The 17905-nt window shown below is 36.5% G+C and overlaps 1 protein-coding gene across 7 annotated transcripts in view; it reads right to left on the bottom strand.

Annotated features, from left to right (window-relative positions):
• Positions 1 to 1096: 1096 nt before the first annotated feature.
• LOC149786983 (uncharacterized) overlaps positions 1097 to 17905 on the bottom strand; it is a 31877-nt gene continuing 15068 nt past the window's right edge. For 3 of the 7 annotated variants that reach the window (XM_089977536.1, XM_089977531.1, XM_089977530.1), the window contains exon 2: positions 1097 to 2710. In XM_089977536.1, the coding sequence (XP_089833662.1) occupies positions 2126 to 2680 (555 nt within the window). In that variant the 5' untranslated portion in view covers positions 2681 to 2710 and the 3' untranslated portion in view covers positions 1097 to 2125. Of the gene's footprint in view, positions 2711 to 3729; positions 3817 to 10935; positions 10960 to 17347; positions 17506 to 17905 lie in introns of those variants that run through there. The other 4 variants (XM_089977534.1, XM_089977535.1, XM_089977537.1 and 1 more) reach the window with 4 other exon arrangements.

Below are 17905 nucleotides of genomic sequence, written 5' to 3'. Positions count from 1 at the left end.
TGCATGGGTTCGAGTCTTGGATTAGGCCAATGTGGGTATGTGAAAAAACTTGCCAGTAACTTTTCGTGGGTCGTGGTTCTTTCCGAGGTATTCCCTGGTTCTTTCTCCACCATTTATACTGGTCGCCATGTATAGCATATCTTGTGCTGAAAAATGGCGTTAAATCCCACAACAACAACATATATCTGTGTGTTTGTGTTCAGACAACAACAACATATACCTGTGTGCTTGTGTTCAGACAACAACAACAACATATATATGTGTGTTTGTGTTGAGTGTTTGAGCATATCCACCTTTCTTTTGGCACTGTAACTTTCCAAAGAATCGTTTTAGACAGTTATGGCCAGTTCTAAAACAAACTAAATTTGGCAAATTCTGTTCCGCATTTCAAGTCAAATAAAGTGTGCTATTTTATGCAACTACAGCTACATTTTATAGCGGGACTGCGTCACTATACATACAGTTAAACGTTTTGTATTACACGATTTCTCTAAAATATGGCCTAATTTTCTTTAGTATTTTTAAAGCTGTTTTATGGTGAATATGCACACTTTGCATAAATAAACACGAAACCCGTTATGCAGGATGCTTTACCCCATAATTATTTCTGTCAAACTTATTCCAATTCCAACAAACGACTTTTCTTTAGAAGAGTTCCTTTAAAAATCAGCAACAGCAGCCACATTAAAGTGCATAAGGGCATGATGATATGATATCAAGACTGGTTCTGGGAGGTTGTTGTTGTCAAATTAGGGAAAAACTGATCTAGTGTTTCTTTTTGCATTTTGTTTTTCTAAAAGAACATCAATTACTGACGCACGCAGCACAGACAACGGACGAGTAAAGGACAAACGCAGAGTATGCCATAACTTCAGTTTATCTTATGGCTAGGAATCTAATTATTATAGGTTACTGGATGTGTATGGGAAAATAAGAACGATCTTTTATCGAATCAAAACTGCGCGTCCTTTGGGAGAATAAGAGTTCCTATCTTCACCCCAAAACTGCAGTAACTGCAGTAACCTCTTTTCTTATATACTCATTTAGTATTGTACCAAAGGCTTAATTATTTTAAAAAAATAACACAGAAACATAGAAATATAGAAAATATATAGACACAAAGTAATTAAATGTATGCTGTATTCCAAAATAAATACACAACAGTAGATTCATCAATACACAATAACAATATTAAAACGTATATAGCACCGCCCAGCGACCTTTGAACTTCTTCGCGCTAACGACGTTCTTTTCAAAAAGAATTGTCATTTTGGTCTACTTAAAATTGAAATTTACAATCATATTGAGAATGAATGCGTACTGCAGCAACTTTTCCAATTGGTTCTAAAATGGACGCATTTTAAGGGGGTGGGGGTTGTCGATTCTACTAAGTTCTAAATAACTGTTTAAATAATCAAAATGATAATACAGCGTCTCGCATTTATTGCGGACATTGCGAATAGTTGCTTCTTTGTAAGTTTCATTTGTGACTCAGTAAACTCGTCCAGATTGTTTAATTTATCATCTCTACTTTCAAAGAGATGAAACAGCTTTTATAGTTCATCCACAAACTAATCTTATAAACTAAAACCGAAAGCGTCTACTACATGAGTGTCATGTTCTGTTTATAAAGTACTTCCTAACACACTATACTAAATTATGACGCACGTGCCGTGCAGTATTAAGCTAGTCAGTATCGCAAAATACTGAACAATTCTGACAATGTAGAGTTAAGGGAGAAAATAAAATGATAATACATTTTAAGTTGTTATCAATGCTTATGATCTTGTATTAATTATGTTCATATTTTGTAATGAAGAGTTTGTTAGGTGTTTACATCATTATTTGTACCCGTGACGTTTCAAGCTCTTGTCCTAATATAATTATTGACATAATATCTCAACGGAAGAAATCTAAATTTAAACTTTTTCCAGACTGTGCTAGCTATTCTCATACCACAAACTTCTTCTTAACTCGATAAGCGTTAACACAAACTGACACAAGACAGCTGCTAAAATCTTTGGAACACTTCCATGTTTTCCCATGTCATGTAATATGTATGAATATTGAAAGCCATTGCAGAATGAAGACATCTGTGTGCTATCCAGTCCTAATGAAAATTTCGTTATCTACGTATCCCAGAGCATGCCAGAAAGCAGGTGATTGGGTTTACGGTTCTATTTTGTGATGATATTGACTGCTTATGCTCTGGATCACAATCTTTCAAATCAGCTCCAGCACGCACTAAAGTTTTCACCGCCAACGTATTTTGTTTTTGTGAGGCGTAAAATACTGGAGTTCTTCCCGTATCGTCTCTGACATTCACGTCAGCACCCTTTGATATAAGAACACTAATCACACTGACGTCACCACGATGTGCTGCCAAATGCAAGGGGGAACAGTTCCCCGGAAGTCCTTCCGGTTTACCCATGGGAAAGTTTACATCGACGCCGGCTTTTAATGCTATTTTCACCATTTTCCTTTCTCCACGTAAAACAAAAGCATGAAATGGAGTCCAACCGTCCACTTCCGTTATGAAGACGGTTTTGGCATAAGTTTTGTTCCTTTTGACGAGTTTTCGCCCAAAATCAACTAATCTGTCCTCTTCGCGTTTAAGGAGTACAAACAAGGCAATTGCATCTTTCAAAGGGTCATTGCCGCTCATTGAGAAAAGCTTCATGAAGATTGATGATGATGTTTCTGGACCGTCCTGAGAAAATAAATTAGAGAAATAAAAATATTAATAATAACAATAACAATAATAATTATAAAAACGATGATGATGACGATGATGATGATGATGATGATGATGATGAACTGTGGCACTGAGCGGCCCTTAGGACATACAAGATTATTTTGAGGGCTAGGCCGATCAAAAGAGAATGTGACTCCACTTTTTACTAATTACGTTAACGTTAACCACTAAGCCACTGTGATAATGCGGAGCAATTATAAAGAGTTTACCATCAATTCAATTTGATCTCGTTCTTGGACAGATGAAAAGACAACTTAAATCCATTAAGCAAACATCTAACACAAACTCCGATAGTTTACCTGGAATAATTCAAGTTTTAAGGAAAGGGGTCTACCCACCCACCCTAAACATATCTCTATAAAAGCATGGACAAAAATTCTTGTTGTAGGGTTTAACGCCATTTTTCAGCACAAGATGAGTGGCCAGTATAAATGGTGGAGGAAGACCCCGGAAAAAACCCATAAAGAACCACCGAACCACGAGAAGCTACTGATAGGCTTTCTCACATCCCCACACTGGCCGAATCCGACACTCTAACCCACGCAGACATAGGTGAGATGGCAGTGATCCGTAACAGTGAGCGGTTTAGACCACTAGGCCACTCGAGGCCCCAAAAGAAGAGATGATTTAAAATCTAAATCAAATAAGAATAATCCAAGCCTCCATGTCTAGTCTGTACGTTTGTCGTGTTAACTATAAAATATATCATGGTCAGGCTATTTAGATACTATTCTTGCAATGTTCGTTGTCAGTTTATTGCATTTGTCTTAATCAATCCCTGACACACGTGATACCTTGCTGGATCCAGTGCACTTGAAAGGATTGTTATTCGCCATATGATTTGTATTTTATATATATATATATATATATATATATATATATATATATATATATATATATATATATATATATATATATATATATATCAGACAATATTGACTATGATAATAAACAACAAACATAACTAACAGTACCTTTGACTTACGTTTGAATAAAACCAGCCCGTTCTCTTCTCTATCAAAGTTGGATAATAGCAACCTTTCAAAAACAGTAAGTAATATATCTGAACACAAACCTCGGCTAATCACTCCTGGCTCATTTCCTAGAAATCATATGGGGACCGCTAAGAACAAAATATACCTGTTGACAGGTTGCAACTTGTACGAAAACCTCCAAAGTGCTGGACTTGATATTAAAATTGTGATAGCACTGTATGAGATTTATTACATTTTATGCCTCTTTATTCTCGTGAAAGAGTGGCATCTTACAGCACTAGTACAGTAAATATGTCGTCCTCAATTTCAAATATTCAAAAGATAACCTTTAAATAGAAAGCCGATGGAATGCGAAAGAAGCAAAATCGACTATACAAGGATCATAGAGGATGTCTCCATTTCAATCTAATAATTACCTGCCCATGGCAGGAGTTCTCTATACAATACACAGTGCATACATGAAGAAATATTGTCTTCATCTTTAGCAGCTGAATAGTTATGTTTATAATTAATTAGACTATATCTCTTTTTATTTTATACAATGTTCCTGACTCGTGACCAGAAGTGTGATGTTTGGATTACTTCCATCGGATTAGCGAGGATTAATCACCGTGCAAAATAAATTAAAAAGGGCTTCAGACAAACTAAAATACGGATGTGCGTCTCAAAAGCGCAACCATAATAAGCACTGGCTACCGTGGCGTGTCCTTCGGCAATGGAGTTTTATTCTACTCTCCGCGGCACAATAAAACCAACAAAGTGTTAATGTGCCGTAAAACACTAAACCAAACCAGCAAAATACTTAATAAAATATCTACAAAGGTAAGGCAATATCTTGCTGATAAGAAAGGTAACGTATAACATAAACAATAAAAAATTTAATTATGTCGCAGTAATCCGATGCGGCACACATCAAGTACTAGAGAGGTCAGCTGTTAAGACCACCGTCTGAACAAATTTGTCCGTCCTCTCTGCAAATTATGGTCCAAGTGACCAATCCTTTTTGGGGAGGGGGAGGGGACGGGAGATGAAAATATCCAAAAGTAAGATCCCCCAAAACCAAAGTGTCCTTACGAAATGCAAAGTGTTATACAAATACAGTGAAACTTGACTAAACAGGACACATCTGGGAACATAACAGTCGCTTTATACAGATGAGTGTTTACGGAGGCTTGACCAGTGTGAGCATTGTCCAATCTGGACCTAAATAACTGTCCATTCTGCAGATTAGATTTGTAGATTATAAGGATGGCTTGTTTAACAATTATACTAAAGAAAACCCGGGATCCATGCGATTTGAACGCCATATATCATGCATACACTGTGTGTGTATGTGTATGTGTGCTTGCTTGTTTGCACGTGTGTGTGTTTGTGTGTGTGCTTGAATGTAAGTTTTCACATCAACAACATATGTTATGATACATATTCTAAATCGTGAGGTATGGTTGGTGAATATTCACGGGTGTGTACAAGAGACACAAAACCCATATGTTTATCAACACGAAGTCACCGGCATTCGACGAATCAGAAGCGTATGTTGTTATTGGCTATCCCATTACAAGAAGCCGTTTACCCCGCGTTTATACCTTTAACAAGTGGACCTTAGTAATGGATAATATTACATGTTTTGAGATTTAGTCTGTTTTCCACTGACTGACACTGTGTAATGTGACGTGACAACTTAGGATACTGCACAGGTTTGGCTTCATAACGTATTTCTTGTGACATTAGGCATATAAAATATGTTCAATTTTACAAATTATGCACTAAATCAAGCAAGAAACAATTAAACGGCCCTTTTTGGGAGGAATTTGAAGCTTTAGGAACCAGTAGACATATCATATCGACCATAATAGTCACCCAAACAAAGGTCAATAACTGCATGATATCCTTCATAACTGAAATGTGTTAAGACTGAAATCTACTGAACGTACTATTCCAAAATTTTGAAGGCAGAATTATGGTGGTAATAGTTTTATTTAATGGTTTGTCATCCTGTAAGATTCTTACTGAAGTGAAATGAATTCATTCCGTATGCAGAAGTGAACGATTCTAGAGTACATACATGTTTATACTAGCCACCAGGGGCCCCGAGTGGCCGAGTGGTTTAAAGCGCTATCCGTTAAAGATCACTGCCATCTCACCTCTGTTTGCGTGGGTTCGAGTCTCTGATTCGGCTAATGTGGTATGTGAGAAAGCTTGCCAGTAGCTTCTCGTGGGTCGCTGGTTCTCTCCGGAGATTTCCCGGGTTCTTCCTCCACCATTAATCCTGACGGCCAGGTACAGCTATCGTGTGCTGAAAAATGGCGTTAAACCCTACAACAACAACAATACTAGCCACCAAAGAAGCAGCCTTTATCGTGATCTTCATTGTTTCAATGGATGTGTTTCGTGTACCTGTTCTGTTATGTGGCTTCAGATGCGAAACGTTGCATCACCGGACTATTCGATCACCATTGTTGAAGTTTAGTGTACTATGTCGCTTGTACATGAACGTCGGTATTGACTAAAAGCGGTGGGACAAAACAATGATCGTTTGTGTAATACACACGACTTACGTATCACGTTACCAAATGAGGTTAAAAAATAGGGCCATAGCTCGGTTATGGATCTTTATTTATCACACAGCAATCTTCAATAAATCTAATTAGCCTATAGAAATACCATAATCTTGAACAATCAACATTTTTCCATTTTTGAACAATCATGACCAAATTTATAACTCGTGGCAAGAAAACATGTGGTGTGCGGTTTTGTAATGGCAAATCCAAAGGAACATCGCCATTTTTTTAAATGGACGTGTGCTTGAATTTTGCAATTTTGAATTCAGACATCGCAGGAACGAACCGCCATTTATATTAATACAATTCCCAAGCCAGTCTAGAGAAGAAAAAGAACTGATAACGTATCAGTAGAACCGCTTTTCCGTCTCATTTCAATTCACGATAAGATCACCTTTAGAAAGATATTTAGTTGATTTTTACATTTCGTTATCAACCAATCGTGGTGTCCTAAGTCTATAAGCTCCAAGCCCTCTATTATCTTTGCGCATTTCTAGAATATTTGTATTATATTAATAACCAGAGTCCTTTACCCCAAAGCTATTTGTAATCCATCTGTATCATAGCAAGAACGCGATTGCCGATGCTAAGAAAATATTTTGCTTATTGAACAGATTCTAAAAGGTAGACAGCTGAGACCACTAATTTATGTTATGTAGGTATCAGAGTTTATATTTGAGAAACAGGACTAACGTGTGCACTGGGCGACCTTAAGAGTAACACGTGTATGTATTGATTGAAGGTGTGCGAACCTCCTGAGCCAGGAAAATGAGTGCTTTATGTGATATCTTTTTTATTTCTTCCCCTGAAATAAATGTCCCTAAAGTAAAGTGCAAATAAAAGTTAGGTAAATCAGTTCTGTCGCTCAGCGTGGGGTACTAAATCCTTACATTTTTAGGTTGTCCTGAATCAAATAAAGACCGTGTTCTGACAGTGAAAATGGCTATCCTATGTAAGTGTACAAACAAACTCTATGTACAAGTTGAAATTGCTGACAAAAGTCTCAGAAAAAAAGAAAACATCAACCTGATAGTACAGCCAATGACTTAATGTTTAAGTGGTAAAACTCCACCCTGATAGAAAAGGCAATGACCCGATGTCTGAGTTGTAAAACTCCACGCTGTTAGTACAGCCAATGATTTATTATTTGAGTTATAAAACTCCACACTGATAGCACAGCCAAAACCCTATTTTCATGGTGTGCCCGTGGACAAAGGGTATCCACACTCCAGCTGCCTCGGTACTAAATTCGCTCCAATTACATCGTAACTTAATTTCCTATACGTGTTGTTGACACTAAATCAAACCAAAACTAGACTCCTTCCTCCGAGCATATACTTATACAAATACCATAAAAATGGCCTTACATTCCATTTATACAGACGAGTTCTTAACAATAGATTTGCAGAGCATTTACTTATTTATTTTCAAACATTAAGTACTGAATATGAAATACAACATCCTGATCCATTATTCCATCACTGTTAATAAGCGAGTCCAGCATTTTCAACTCGATCAACGCACTAAAATACTTGAATGTAATACAGATCAAAACTGGGGCCCGGGTGGCTGAGTGATCTAAAGCGCTCGCCTTTATTGGTCATTGTTATCTCGCCTGATAGTGTGGGTTCGATTCTCGGCCATGGCCATATGGGTATGTGAGAACACTTGCCAATAGCTTCCCGAGGGTCGGTGGTTTGTACCGGAGATTTCCCGGGTTATTTCTCCACCATGTACAGTATATATCGTGTGCTGCAAAATGGCGTTAAACTCTCAACAAGAGATAAAACCTTTTAAAAGATAGTGCGTGATTTATATCATTCGCTTTACGTCTCTGCAGGCCCGTGTTCAATTCCCGATGTTCAAGATACACGTGACTGTTCAGCCATGCATGACCAAAAGTTACCTACATATTCTCTCATTTTCTCAAAAATGGACATGGACATTACACGGACAACCTTGTCAGGTACATCAAAAACAACAGTCAAAACTGTATTCTGTAAAATACAAGTAAAACAAAATTATTCAACACTGAAGATTTTCCCCTACGAGCAAAATAAATACCATTGAAAAACAACATTATTTTTTCTCGGTCACATGCAAATGTCTTTGACTAACTCTCCAGTCTGCTTGAAGTTTGCATTCATTTATGTTTGTCTTAAAGCAAAGAGCTGCAATAAAATGAGAAGTTACAACAAAAGACCAACGTATGTTAAATTTATTGTCAACAAGGAACAATTCTTTCAATTTTACCATAATAATGCATGCATATGAATGTCGTGTTTCCTGCACATGAAAATATTCGGTTTACACGGACGTTATCCAAAATCGTGCGGTGTTATCATCTTCAACAGTTAAATGGAAATTAGGTTAAAGCTAGGGATCTTGAGAAGAACCTTTATGGTGCCTTTCATTACACAGCAAAGGTATTTTTAATATAGGTAAGTACCGAATAAATCACCTCTTCAAACTAAAGAATATCGACTTGGTGAATTTACTGCTTGGTTAATTTATTCTGATAAGTCCGTGATTGTTTATCCGATAATAATACAATGTTGTATATGCTGCAGAGTTCAAGGACAGGAATGAGTTTAGGGCCTGTTGGATTAACGAGGCTTTCGGAGTTGTCAGCCAATCGAAAACGTTATGGAAAATAAACCAAACAAACAGTACCATAGAGCAGTGCTGTCCAACCGGCGGCCCGCGCCGTCATGTGGCCCGCTGGCTGATTTTAAAAAGCCCGCCAGAGCTCAAGCAAGTCGTTGCTTTTCAGTTGTCTGCTGCGGCCCTCGGCTTCAAGAAAATCATTTTTCAGTGGTCCATGGTATCAAAAAGGTTGGAGAGCACTGCTACTGAGTATCGATAAGTTTTGCGAATATAAGATTCGGCCACAGCAAGCCAACAATGCATTCATATAAAATGCAGTAAAGTCGCAAAAATACTATAATCTTTTGTACAGTAGCTTATATTTGCGAAAGTGTTTATTATCGTATCGCTTTTCGAAATTCGCAAAACTTTTATCAAAACATGTGATTGGGACTAATGGGGTAATAGTAAAAAGCGCGTGACTTGTGCAGTATTGTGTATTTACGTTGTTATAGGAAACAAAACAAACTAGTTGGCCTTGAAAGATCATTCAAGTAACAAGTGTCAACCATGTGACCATAAAATACAAAGGAGTGGAATCCGTTGTAATCTGGACCGCGACACGAAATGGTGTGGGCAGATACCTCCCTTTTAGAGAAGAAATTATATAGACTTTTCTTCGTTCAAACGCCACAAAATAAGTATTGTATTTACTATGTAATTCAGTTGCCATAACTGAAATACCGTGGCGTATTGTAATGAGAATATCAAAACGTTATCTTCTTACAACTATGTGGGAGTCATGTTTTCTACCAGAATGAATGTGTTAAATGCAATTGAAAGACTTTGCGTACACGCTAATAATGCTTTAATTCCAGTCAAGAAATTAATAAGAAAACTCGGACCTCCATCTCTTATCATCGTGTTCAAAAAATTTGATGTTCGTATTAATTCATTTCTCATCTATACATCAGAGATCTACCGCTCCGGTGGCACAGTGGTTTGAACGTCCGACTCGGATGCGGAGATGTCGCAGGTTCAAACCCCGGCCGAGTCAAACTCGCTCAGCATTAAGAGGTTTGTGCTAGACTGGTCAGCCTGGTGTCAGTATAATGTGCCTGGGTGGGACATGATGCTACATGTCTGCATCGTGATGCCCCAGTACTCGACATCACTGCAGACTTCGTAGCGATATGACTGAACAAATTTTGTTACTACGTTAAAAATCCAATCACACACATACGCACACATCAGAGATCTAAGGATACTAAAGTAGAAAATCTGATGAGAAATTCTAGCAATGGTTCCGAATCGTTTTACTATTATGTGATATGTATAAAGTAGTGGTGTAAATTACTGCATGTGCTCAGTTACGTAAATGCCGATAAATGTTACACGGTGTTACAGGTATTAGACGACAGCAAGAAAATAACTTGGGTAACTTGTATTAGACAGCTACTGTGTAAATATGGGCTTGGATTTGTTTGAAAATATGACATGATATTGACGATGTTGATCTATTTATTGTGCAATTCAATTTAGACAATGGGTAACGGATTGTAACTTGCAAGAATGGCACGATGAAGTACACTGATCAGCCTCTTTAAAACATTCATAAGAATTACAACTCTTCTAAAATGTTAACTAAGCTTTTATGGTATTGTACATAATGAAATAAGACGGATATACACTCCCTTTGTGTTAGGATAACCTCCTATTCATACATTCATAGGTAGACAATAATAATGTCCATAGGGCACGCATATGATGTTGATTAGGCGAAAGTGGGGCAACTGAAAATGAAGCCTTTTATATGAAAGCCCCAAAAATATTCAGAATTAAGATTTAAATTTTTTCCAAAGTACTATTACGAATACCCATCTTATGAAATAGCTTGCAATTTACTTTGTACTAAACAGGAAGAGGTACTCAGACAAAAAAACAGCATATTCTATATATTTTGCCTCTAGCTAAGGAAAACGACTTAAACCTATGCAATATGTACATTATGCCATGTATAAGAGACTAGCTGACTTACCACTATACTGTAGTCTGGGCAAATAACAATATATGTTCACCCCAATTATATAGTTTTCCATTGTATAATTTCGTACTCAAGCCAGTGTTCTTATACGAAAACAACGTAGTTCTTATACTGCATACAAATGTCCTAATAAACCAATCAAAATGCGTATTCCACAACCGGATCTAAAATGATGTATTTACCCCCATTATATGTCGCATTTCATGGTCACAACACATTTACTGCATTCATCACATTATAGGACGGGGCCCAGAGTGGCCGAGTGGTCCAAAGCTTGAATGGACTGATAATAAAGCAATTTTACATTGCCGATCTGTGTTTCGCACAAAGACCTTTCACTCAAATACACCTGTAACGGTTTCCCTCTGGTACGTAGCCATACTTTTGATGTTAAACTTACAGAGTATCCTTTTTAAGTCAATTTCCTCTACCATTTCCGGTCGATGTACAATCCACCGATGTTACACGATGTTGGTTCATTGGCGTTATATACTAAAGGAGGCAGCTCATGAAATCCAAAGATGTCGCTAGGACTAGAACAAAGTACTAAAATATCTGTTCGATCCGCCAAGGTGTATATCGGGTTATCATATCTGAACTTTGGCTAACGAAGATGCATAGACCCTAATCTACCTATGCACAAAGCTCAAGCGTACCTGAAGCTGCTTTGTTATCATTTACGTCCGCCCTGTATTCGAGTAAATTTATCAGATGGCCGGAATATTTTATCAAGCAATGATGTAAGGCTGAAGTGCAAGGTCGTTTGACCCTTAATAAATTTAAATATTACGATTAGTGTTAGCTTGTCCACTCTTAAGGTAGTTTTAATTCCAATTATTGCGAGGTTCTCTTTGAGCATGTCTGTTAATTCAAGCCCAAATTTGAATATACGATTTGAATCAGTGCCAAAATGATCAGATTTCTTGACTTGACGACCAGTGATTTCCCCATTATTTTACGAAAGACCTCCATGATGTTCGATGATAAAAAGGTTTCAGTTCCCTTCGTGGTGCTTTTAGAATTACGAGCAGTAGAAGCAAATATCTTCACTATATATATATATATATATATATATATATATATATATATATATATATATATATATATATATATATATTCCGTTAAAAATTTCTTCCATAAAAGACCTTTCTATCTTGCTTGAAAAACATATCTGACATTCTCAAAAAAATTTTAAAAAAATAATGTAGGTCCTAACATAGACTATTCCTATAACGATTGGTGCCTAAACTTTACTTTGATCGAATGAAGTACCACTTCAACGTGAACCGATACAAGAACTGTCCTCAGGGAAATAGATAAATCGCGATTGATAGCCACGTGACTAAATGTTCCCAGACTGTTTTTCATGCAGTGATTTCATCTGATATCAATTAATTTTGCATTTTGACAGCGGACCGGGGCTATGCTTTGGCAGGTATTGAACTCATGACACGTGAATTATAAATCCGATGCTTTAATGGCTTTTTGTAAAAGTAATTATGTTTTCAGTTATTACATTTAAAACATCTTCATTTATTCGTCCTTTCGATGCGTTATATGTTAGCATAAAAGTTTTTCACATACGCCAAAATATAAAGAAAAATCTTTTGCACACATGAATCCCGATTTCGATCTTTTAATTTTGTGACCGTGTAATAAGGAAGTTATAAAACAGAAAAGGGTTTTCGTTTCACTACTACTATTTGAGTTAATTAGACTGTCAACCAGGACAGTCTAATTAACTCAAATATAATATTGCAATTACAGTGCTTCTTTATGACTATTGTGATAATAAAATGTGTTTTATGTAGGGTGAGACTAAATATATGTTTGCTGTTGCTGCTGCTGTTGTTGTTGTTTTTAAATGTTCCGACAGTAACTGAAGCATCGCAACCACTGTATCCATGAGATGCAAGAATTCAAGCCAATATTAAGAAGTACTGAGCCTCAATTACTTAAACATTACTAATTCTTTAATAATTTTTACTCAAGTCGAACAAAAAGTCGCTACATATATTAAAATTATCACCAGTAAATTGGGCACATTAATTTATCCCGTTATATGATAAAAGTGTTTTCTTTTTCCCAAGTAAAACATATTCCACACCTACAGGTGAAAGCATTTGGATACTGAAATGTTGTTGCCGTAGGTGTACACAACGATAAATTCTTGATCAATAGCTGGCCAGACAATCAATATCAACAATGATAAAGTGGGTTATCAGCAGCAATGTTTAATCTGTGAGACAAGATCAGCTTCGTCAGGTAGTCAAAATAGGCTCCAGACTTAAGAGAATGTGCACGTGCACTTGATTAGGCCATGTCTGGGATAGATTAGGATTTATAAATAATGCTCTTATTTAATTTTAAAACCAATAATGTTGCGATGACTTTAATTTATCAGGTCCTATGTGCGATACACGATTTATCTGCTATTTGAAATAGTTATTTTATAATAAATAAAATGTATTAAGACTAAATTACAATTTTCCTTCTGGACCTCTCCTTGTGGCAAGAACGAAGATCGATCTCTCGCTCTCTAACATAGTGTGTATACCTTGAAAAGTACGTGTTTAAGTCTGACATTAACTGTTTTAATGTTGGCCCACTGTCTTCATTAAAATGAAGTTTACTATAAAACAATAAAATGTACCTGCCGCTCCCAACCTAAAATCATAAGTAGTGAAACGAGAACATTTTTTTTTTTTTGTTTTATAACTTCCTTATTACACGGTCACAAAATTAAAAGATCGAAATCAGGACACATGTGTGCAAAGGATTTTTCTTTATATTTTGGCGTATGTGAAAAACTTTTCTGCTAACATATAACGCAACGAAAGGACGAAAAAATGAAGATGTTTTAAATGTAAAAACTGAAAACATAATTACTATTACAAAAAGCCATTAAATTATCGGAATTTTTATTCGACGTGTCCTGAGTTCAATACCTGCCAAAGCAAAGCCCCGGTCCGCTGTCATTGCGTGTCTTAGGGAATGGGAGCTTAGTTCTCATTTCCTCGTCTTGATACAGAAAATAATGCTAAACTTATGGTAATGAACCAAGCAACCACGTTATTTGAACTTGACCAGACAATCAACATAAGCCGCGTGCTCTTATAACTGTTCAAGCGCATTTGACATGAGTCACATGACCGCGTGTACTATTCGACCTTGATTTGATGGACAGGCCCAACATTGAGTGGACAAGTCTGCCAAGTGCACGCAATTTCGCACGGAGTTTCTCCTTCCTGCAGACGACATGTGAAATGCACGAGTCTATCCCGTATTCAGGTATTATTGGATGTACATGTCATTTTACGGGTTTGATCTGGTGAACGAGACGGATGTTTAAATCCGAATTTCTGTATTTCACGCACACGTTCGGTCTATGTGCGCGTTTCTACTGACGTCCGGGAGTAATTGTTCCTAGATATACCTACATGGAACAAAGCTCGTATGCAATTTCACGTACACTCAACCCGGTCAATCTGCGTATAGTGTGTTCTGCTATCATGTGCCGGTCGTTTTATTGTCTACCACTTTTGACTCCAGTGATGAGACAAAGAAACAGTAAAGGCACTACTCAGCCCGAGCATAATAATATGGCAAACTGAGTTATACGTTATTTACTCTTGGAAGCAAATTTTACACCGATAAATACGATATAATCATTTACTCTGGCAAGCGTCTTCATTTCCTTAACATTGTCAGCCACATTCGCAAATGTAGCTATCAAAAAATACATGTAAATATGACATTCTGCAATACATTTTCATCCATATTTCACCCCCACCCACCCACCCCCGATAAAAGGCCGTTCCAGTTGACTTTTGACCTCAATGTCAAATTATAGCCGAACATTAAGGTGGATTTATTTTGCAAATATTAAGCGTTTATCCTACCATGATTATTCAGGATATATTTAATGAAATTTAACACGTGACCAATATGATAATAATTTGCAAAGGACTGTCCGTAAGTTTAAAACGATTAAAATACATACCGAAAAATATGCCAGACAATTTTTTTAAAGAAATCTCTCTCTCTCTCTCTCTCTCCAAAACATGCACATCCACCCACCGTCGTACTTCAATTCATTTCAGCATACCGCAAACAGATAAATAAGTATACATGATTTCTAATTCCTGTGTTTAGTTACTCGTGCTGGTATGGTGTTAATTTAAGATAGGAGTTAGTACAAAGACCTTCGGGGCCCGGAGTGGCCGAGTGGTCTAAAGCGCTTTCCGTTACGGATCACTACCATCTCATTTCTATCTGCGTGGGTTCGAGTCTAGGATTCTGCTAACAACAACAACAATGACCTTGATTGTTTGACAACTAAATTTTGATTAATGTTACTTAATTAGCGCTCTTCACATTAAACACTTACGGGTGCATATAAATACAAACACACCGAAACACCGGAACGCAATGAAAACACCGAAACGCAATGCATTTATATCGTATATGCCATGGTGCATATTGGTTGTTTATGTATAATTCATATCTATGAAATGTAATATTAGTTATATAATGAATTAATATGTAATTTCTTTACTGCAAGTGATGCAATATCAAATTAACAAGAAACTAGAAATTGCGCATTTTGGCAACAGTTTTTAAAGTAAATAAATTTAATATTAACAGCGTGTACTGCAATGTATGCATGAGTTTAATGCTTAAGCTATTAATTATTAAGTTGATTATTATATTGTGGTTATTAATAATTACATTTTTCTTATTATCCTAAGTTCTGGGATTGGTGAGAATTGCGCAAGCCAAGTGAAACAGCTGTATAGTTTAAGTGTAACTATCATAAATTATGCGTCAAAAATTATTATAATGGCCTAAATGAAAAGAAACGTGCGAGAATGGCGCGTGAAATCATGTCCTTACTTATATCGGTATTTATATCACAAAACAGTTTGTTTGCACATGCTTCAGAGTAGTTATATTTTCCATTCTGATTACCGTTACTGGTATACACAACACATGTACCGGCTAATAGTACATAGTACACTAATGGTTGGCTAACGTATGCTTTCAAGCATATCGACAGTCATTCGTTAACCGTTTTTCAAACCTGTTCTGCTATTGGAGGAAGAGTATGGGATACTAGATACTTGCAGAAATGGGTATCTACACAAAAAACTTTTTCGAACATATTCGGAATGTATTTGTTTCGTATAACACATAAATGTTTACAAATTATTATACAAGTAACAGAAATAGACACAACCCAAGTTATATCAATTAAACTTATAAGTCTGGCATCAGCATAGACGTGATGAACAAAGCACACACACACACCCACACACAAACATATATATATATATATATATATATATATATATATATATATATATATATATATATATATATATATATATATATATATTCCAAAGGACAATTTTCTACTACAGGGTGTTCCAAATGCAGTCCCGCGGGAGTCTTTTGTGTGGCCCGCGCTTATACAATAATTAGTTCTATAATTATAATGTAAATCAGCATGCATGGCCTACGAACCTTACATTTTTGGTTCATCTGACCCACGGGGTTGAAGACGGTGGATCACCCTGTTCTAGTACATACATGTTTATACACAATGCATCACATAACCAATCATAGAATTATAATATAATTCCTATTAATATGAATGTGAACATGATTAAAAAATATGTACAAGAAATAAGGGCACATTTAAAGATATCAATTTATTAGCAATCAAAGCAGTGGAATTTCGGCGTATGCGGTTTTTGAAAATCAGTTTCACAATAACGAGCTGGTTCAAACAAATTAATAGTATATATAGGCTTATACAATGATTGAGGAAATTACCATGCGATAAGAAGTGCGTTCGTTCCAATAGACCATATCTAAAATTATGCTATTTTGTTGTCTTAGTCTTTTTATTTGTCACTGTTCGTTTATTTTCTGTTTTCTTTGTCCCGGTTTCTTTCCGTGTGTCCTCGGTGCCACGATTTATGACTGTCCGTCTGATGAGGTCATGCATTTACTGTCTGTAAGAATGAAGCTTCTGAATTTTTGTATACTTTTTGTCTTTGTGCTGTAGTTTGTGCCATCCATTCTGTCTTCTGAAATTTGAAATTGTCTCTGACTGTCCGTGGACTCGATATTCACCGATCTCATTAATGCACATCTCAAGTCTTTGAAATGTCCGTCCACCAAGTCGTTTAAATAAGATACATCTACTGTCAGAGGCTTCGATTTCCATTTAGCGCGTGGTTAACGGACTCGCAATTTGTTGTTGGTCCATTCGTCGTCGGTCAAATCCAGTCGTGTTGGTCTTTTTACCTTGGTAGGCAACTGATTTTTCAGTCTTGACTTAAAATAGTCAATACATTTTGAAGAAACTTCCCGACAGAGAGACTCCTAGTTAACATACCTCTTCAAAACAAATGTATCAGCGTCCAAAATTCCTCCAAATCCAAATAGTTTGTCCAAAACAAGATTTCGGTCCTTTTTGCCAATAGCATCGTTTTTTAAGTCTGTGCGTAGTGTTTTCGCAAAGGTGTCTTGTGCATAAGGAGGAGCTCATCAGTTATTACGTACTTTTGAGAGAGTGACGTACGTAAGGTGAAGTTGTTTACATTTAAAACATACACAATGGAGATATGTTCACATACCTCTATGCTACTTTAATGTGGCTGACATTTCTTTGTATATTATACTTGTGGAAACTGTACATGATCTAAGCACACTGCTAACTAAAATGACTGCTCCCTTGTGCTAAAAAAACTCAGCCTGAATTAGTCCAAATTACACTATCCGTAGCAGCTATTAAAAAAGGGAAATGGATTTTGCCAGACTAGACAGTACAACCTTCTGAAAGTGCACTGAATGAATTACCAAATAAATAAAATGTGAAAAAATAGTTATCGGCTCTTTTTTATACAATTTACCTCTGAAGTTCAGGAAGTGAAAATGACCATGTGGAGCTAGC

The sequence above is a fragment of the Sinohyriopsis cumingii genome, chromosome 12 (genome assembly GCF_028554795.1).
Source record: "Sinohyriopsis cumingii isolate HCF-2022 chromosome 12, ASM2855479v2, whole genome shotgun sequence".
NCBI lineage: Eukaryota > Metazoa > Mollusca > Bivalvia > Unionida > Unionidae > Sinohyriopsis > Sinohyriopsis cumingii.
Note: the sequence above shows the minus strand (reverse complement) of the source record. Positions and strands in the feature narration are given on the sequence as shown.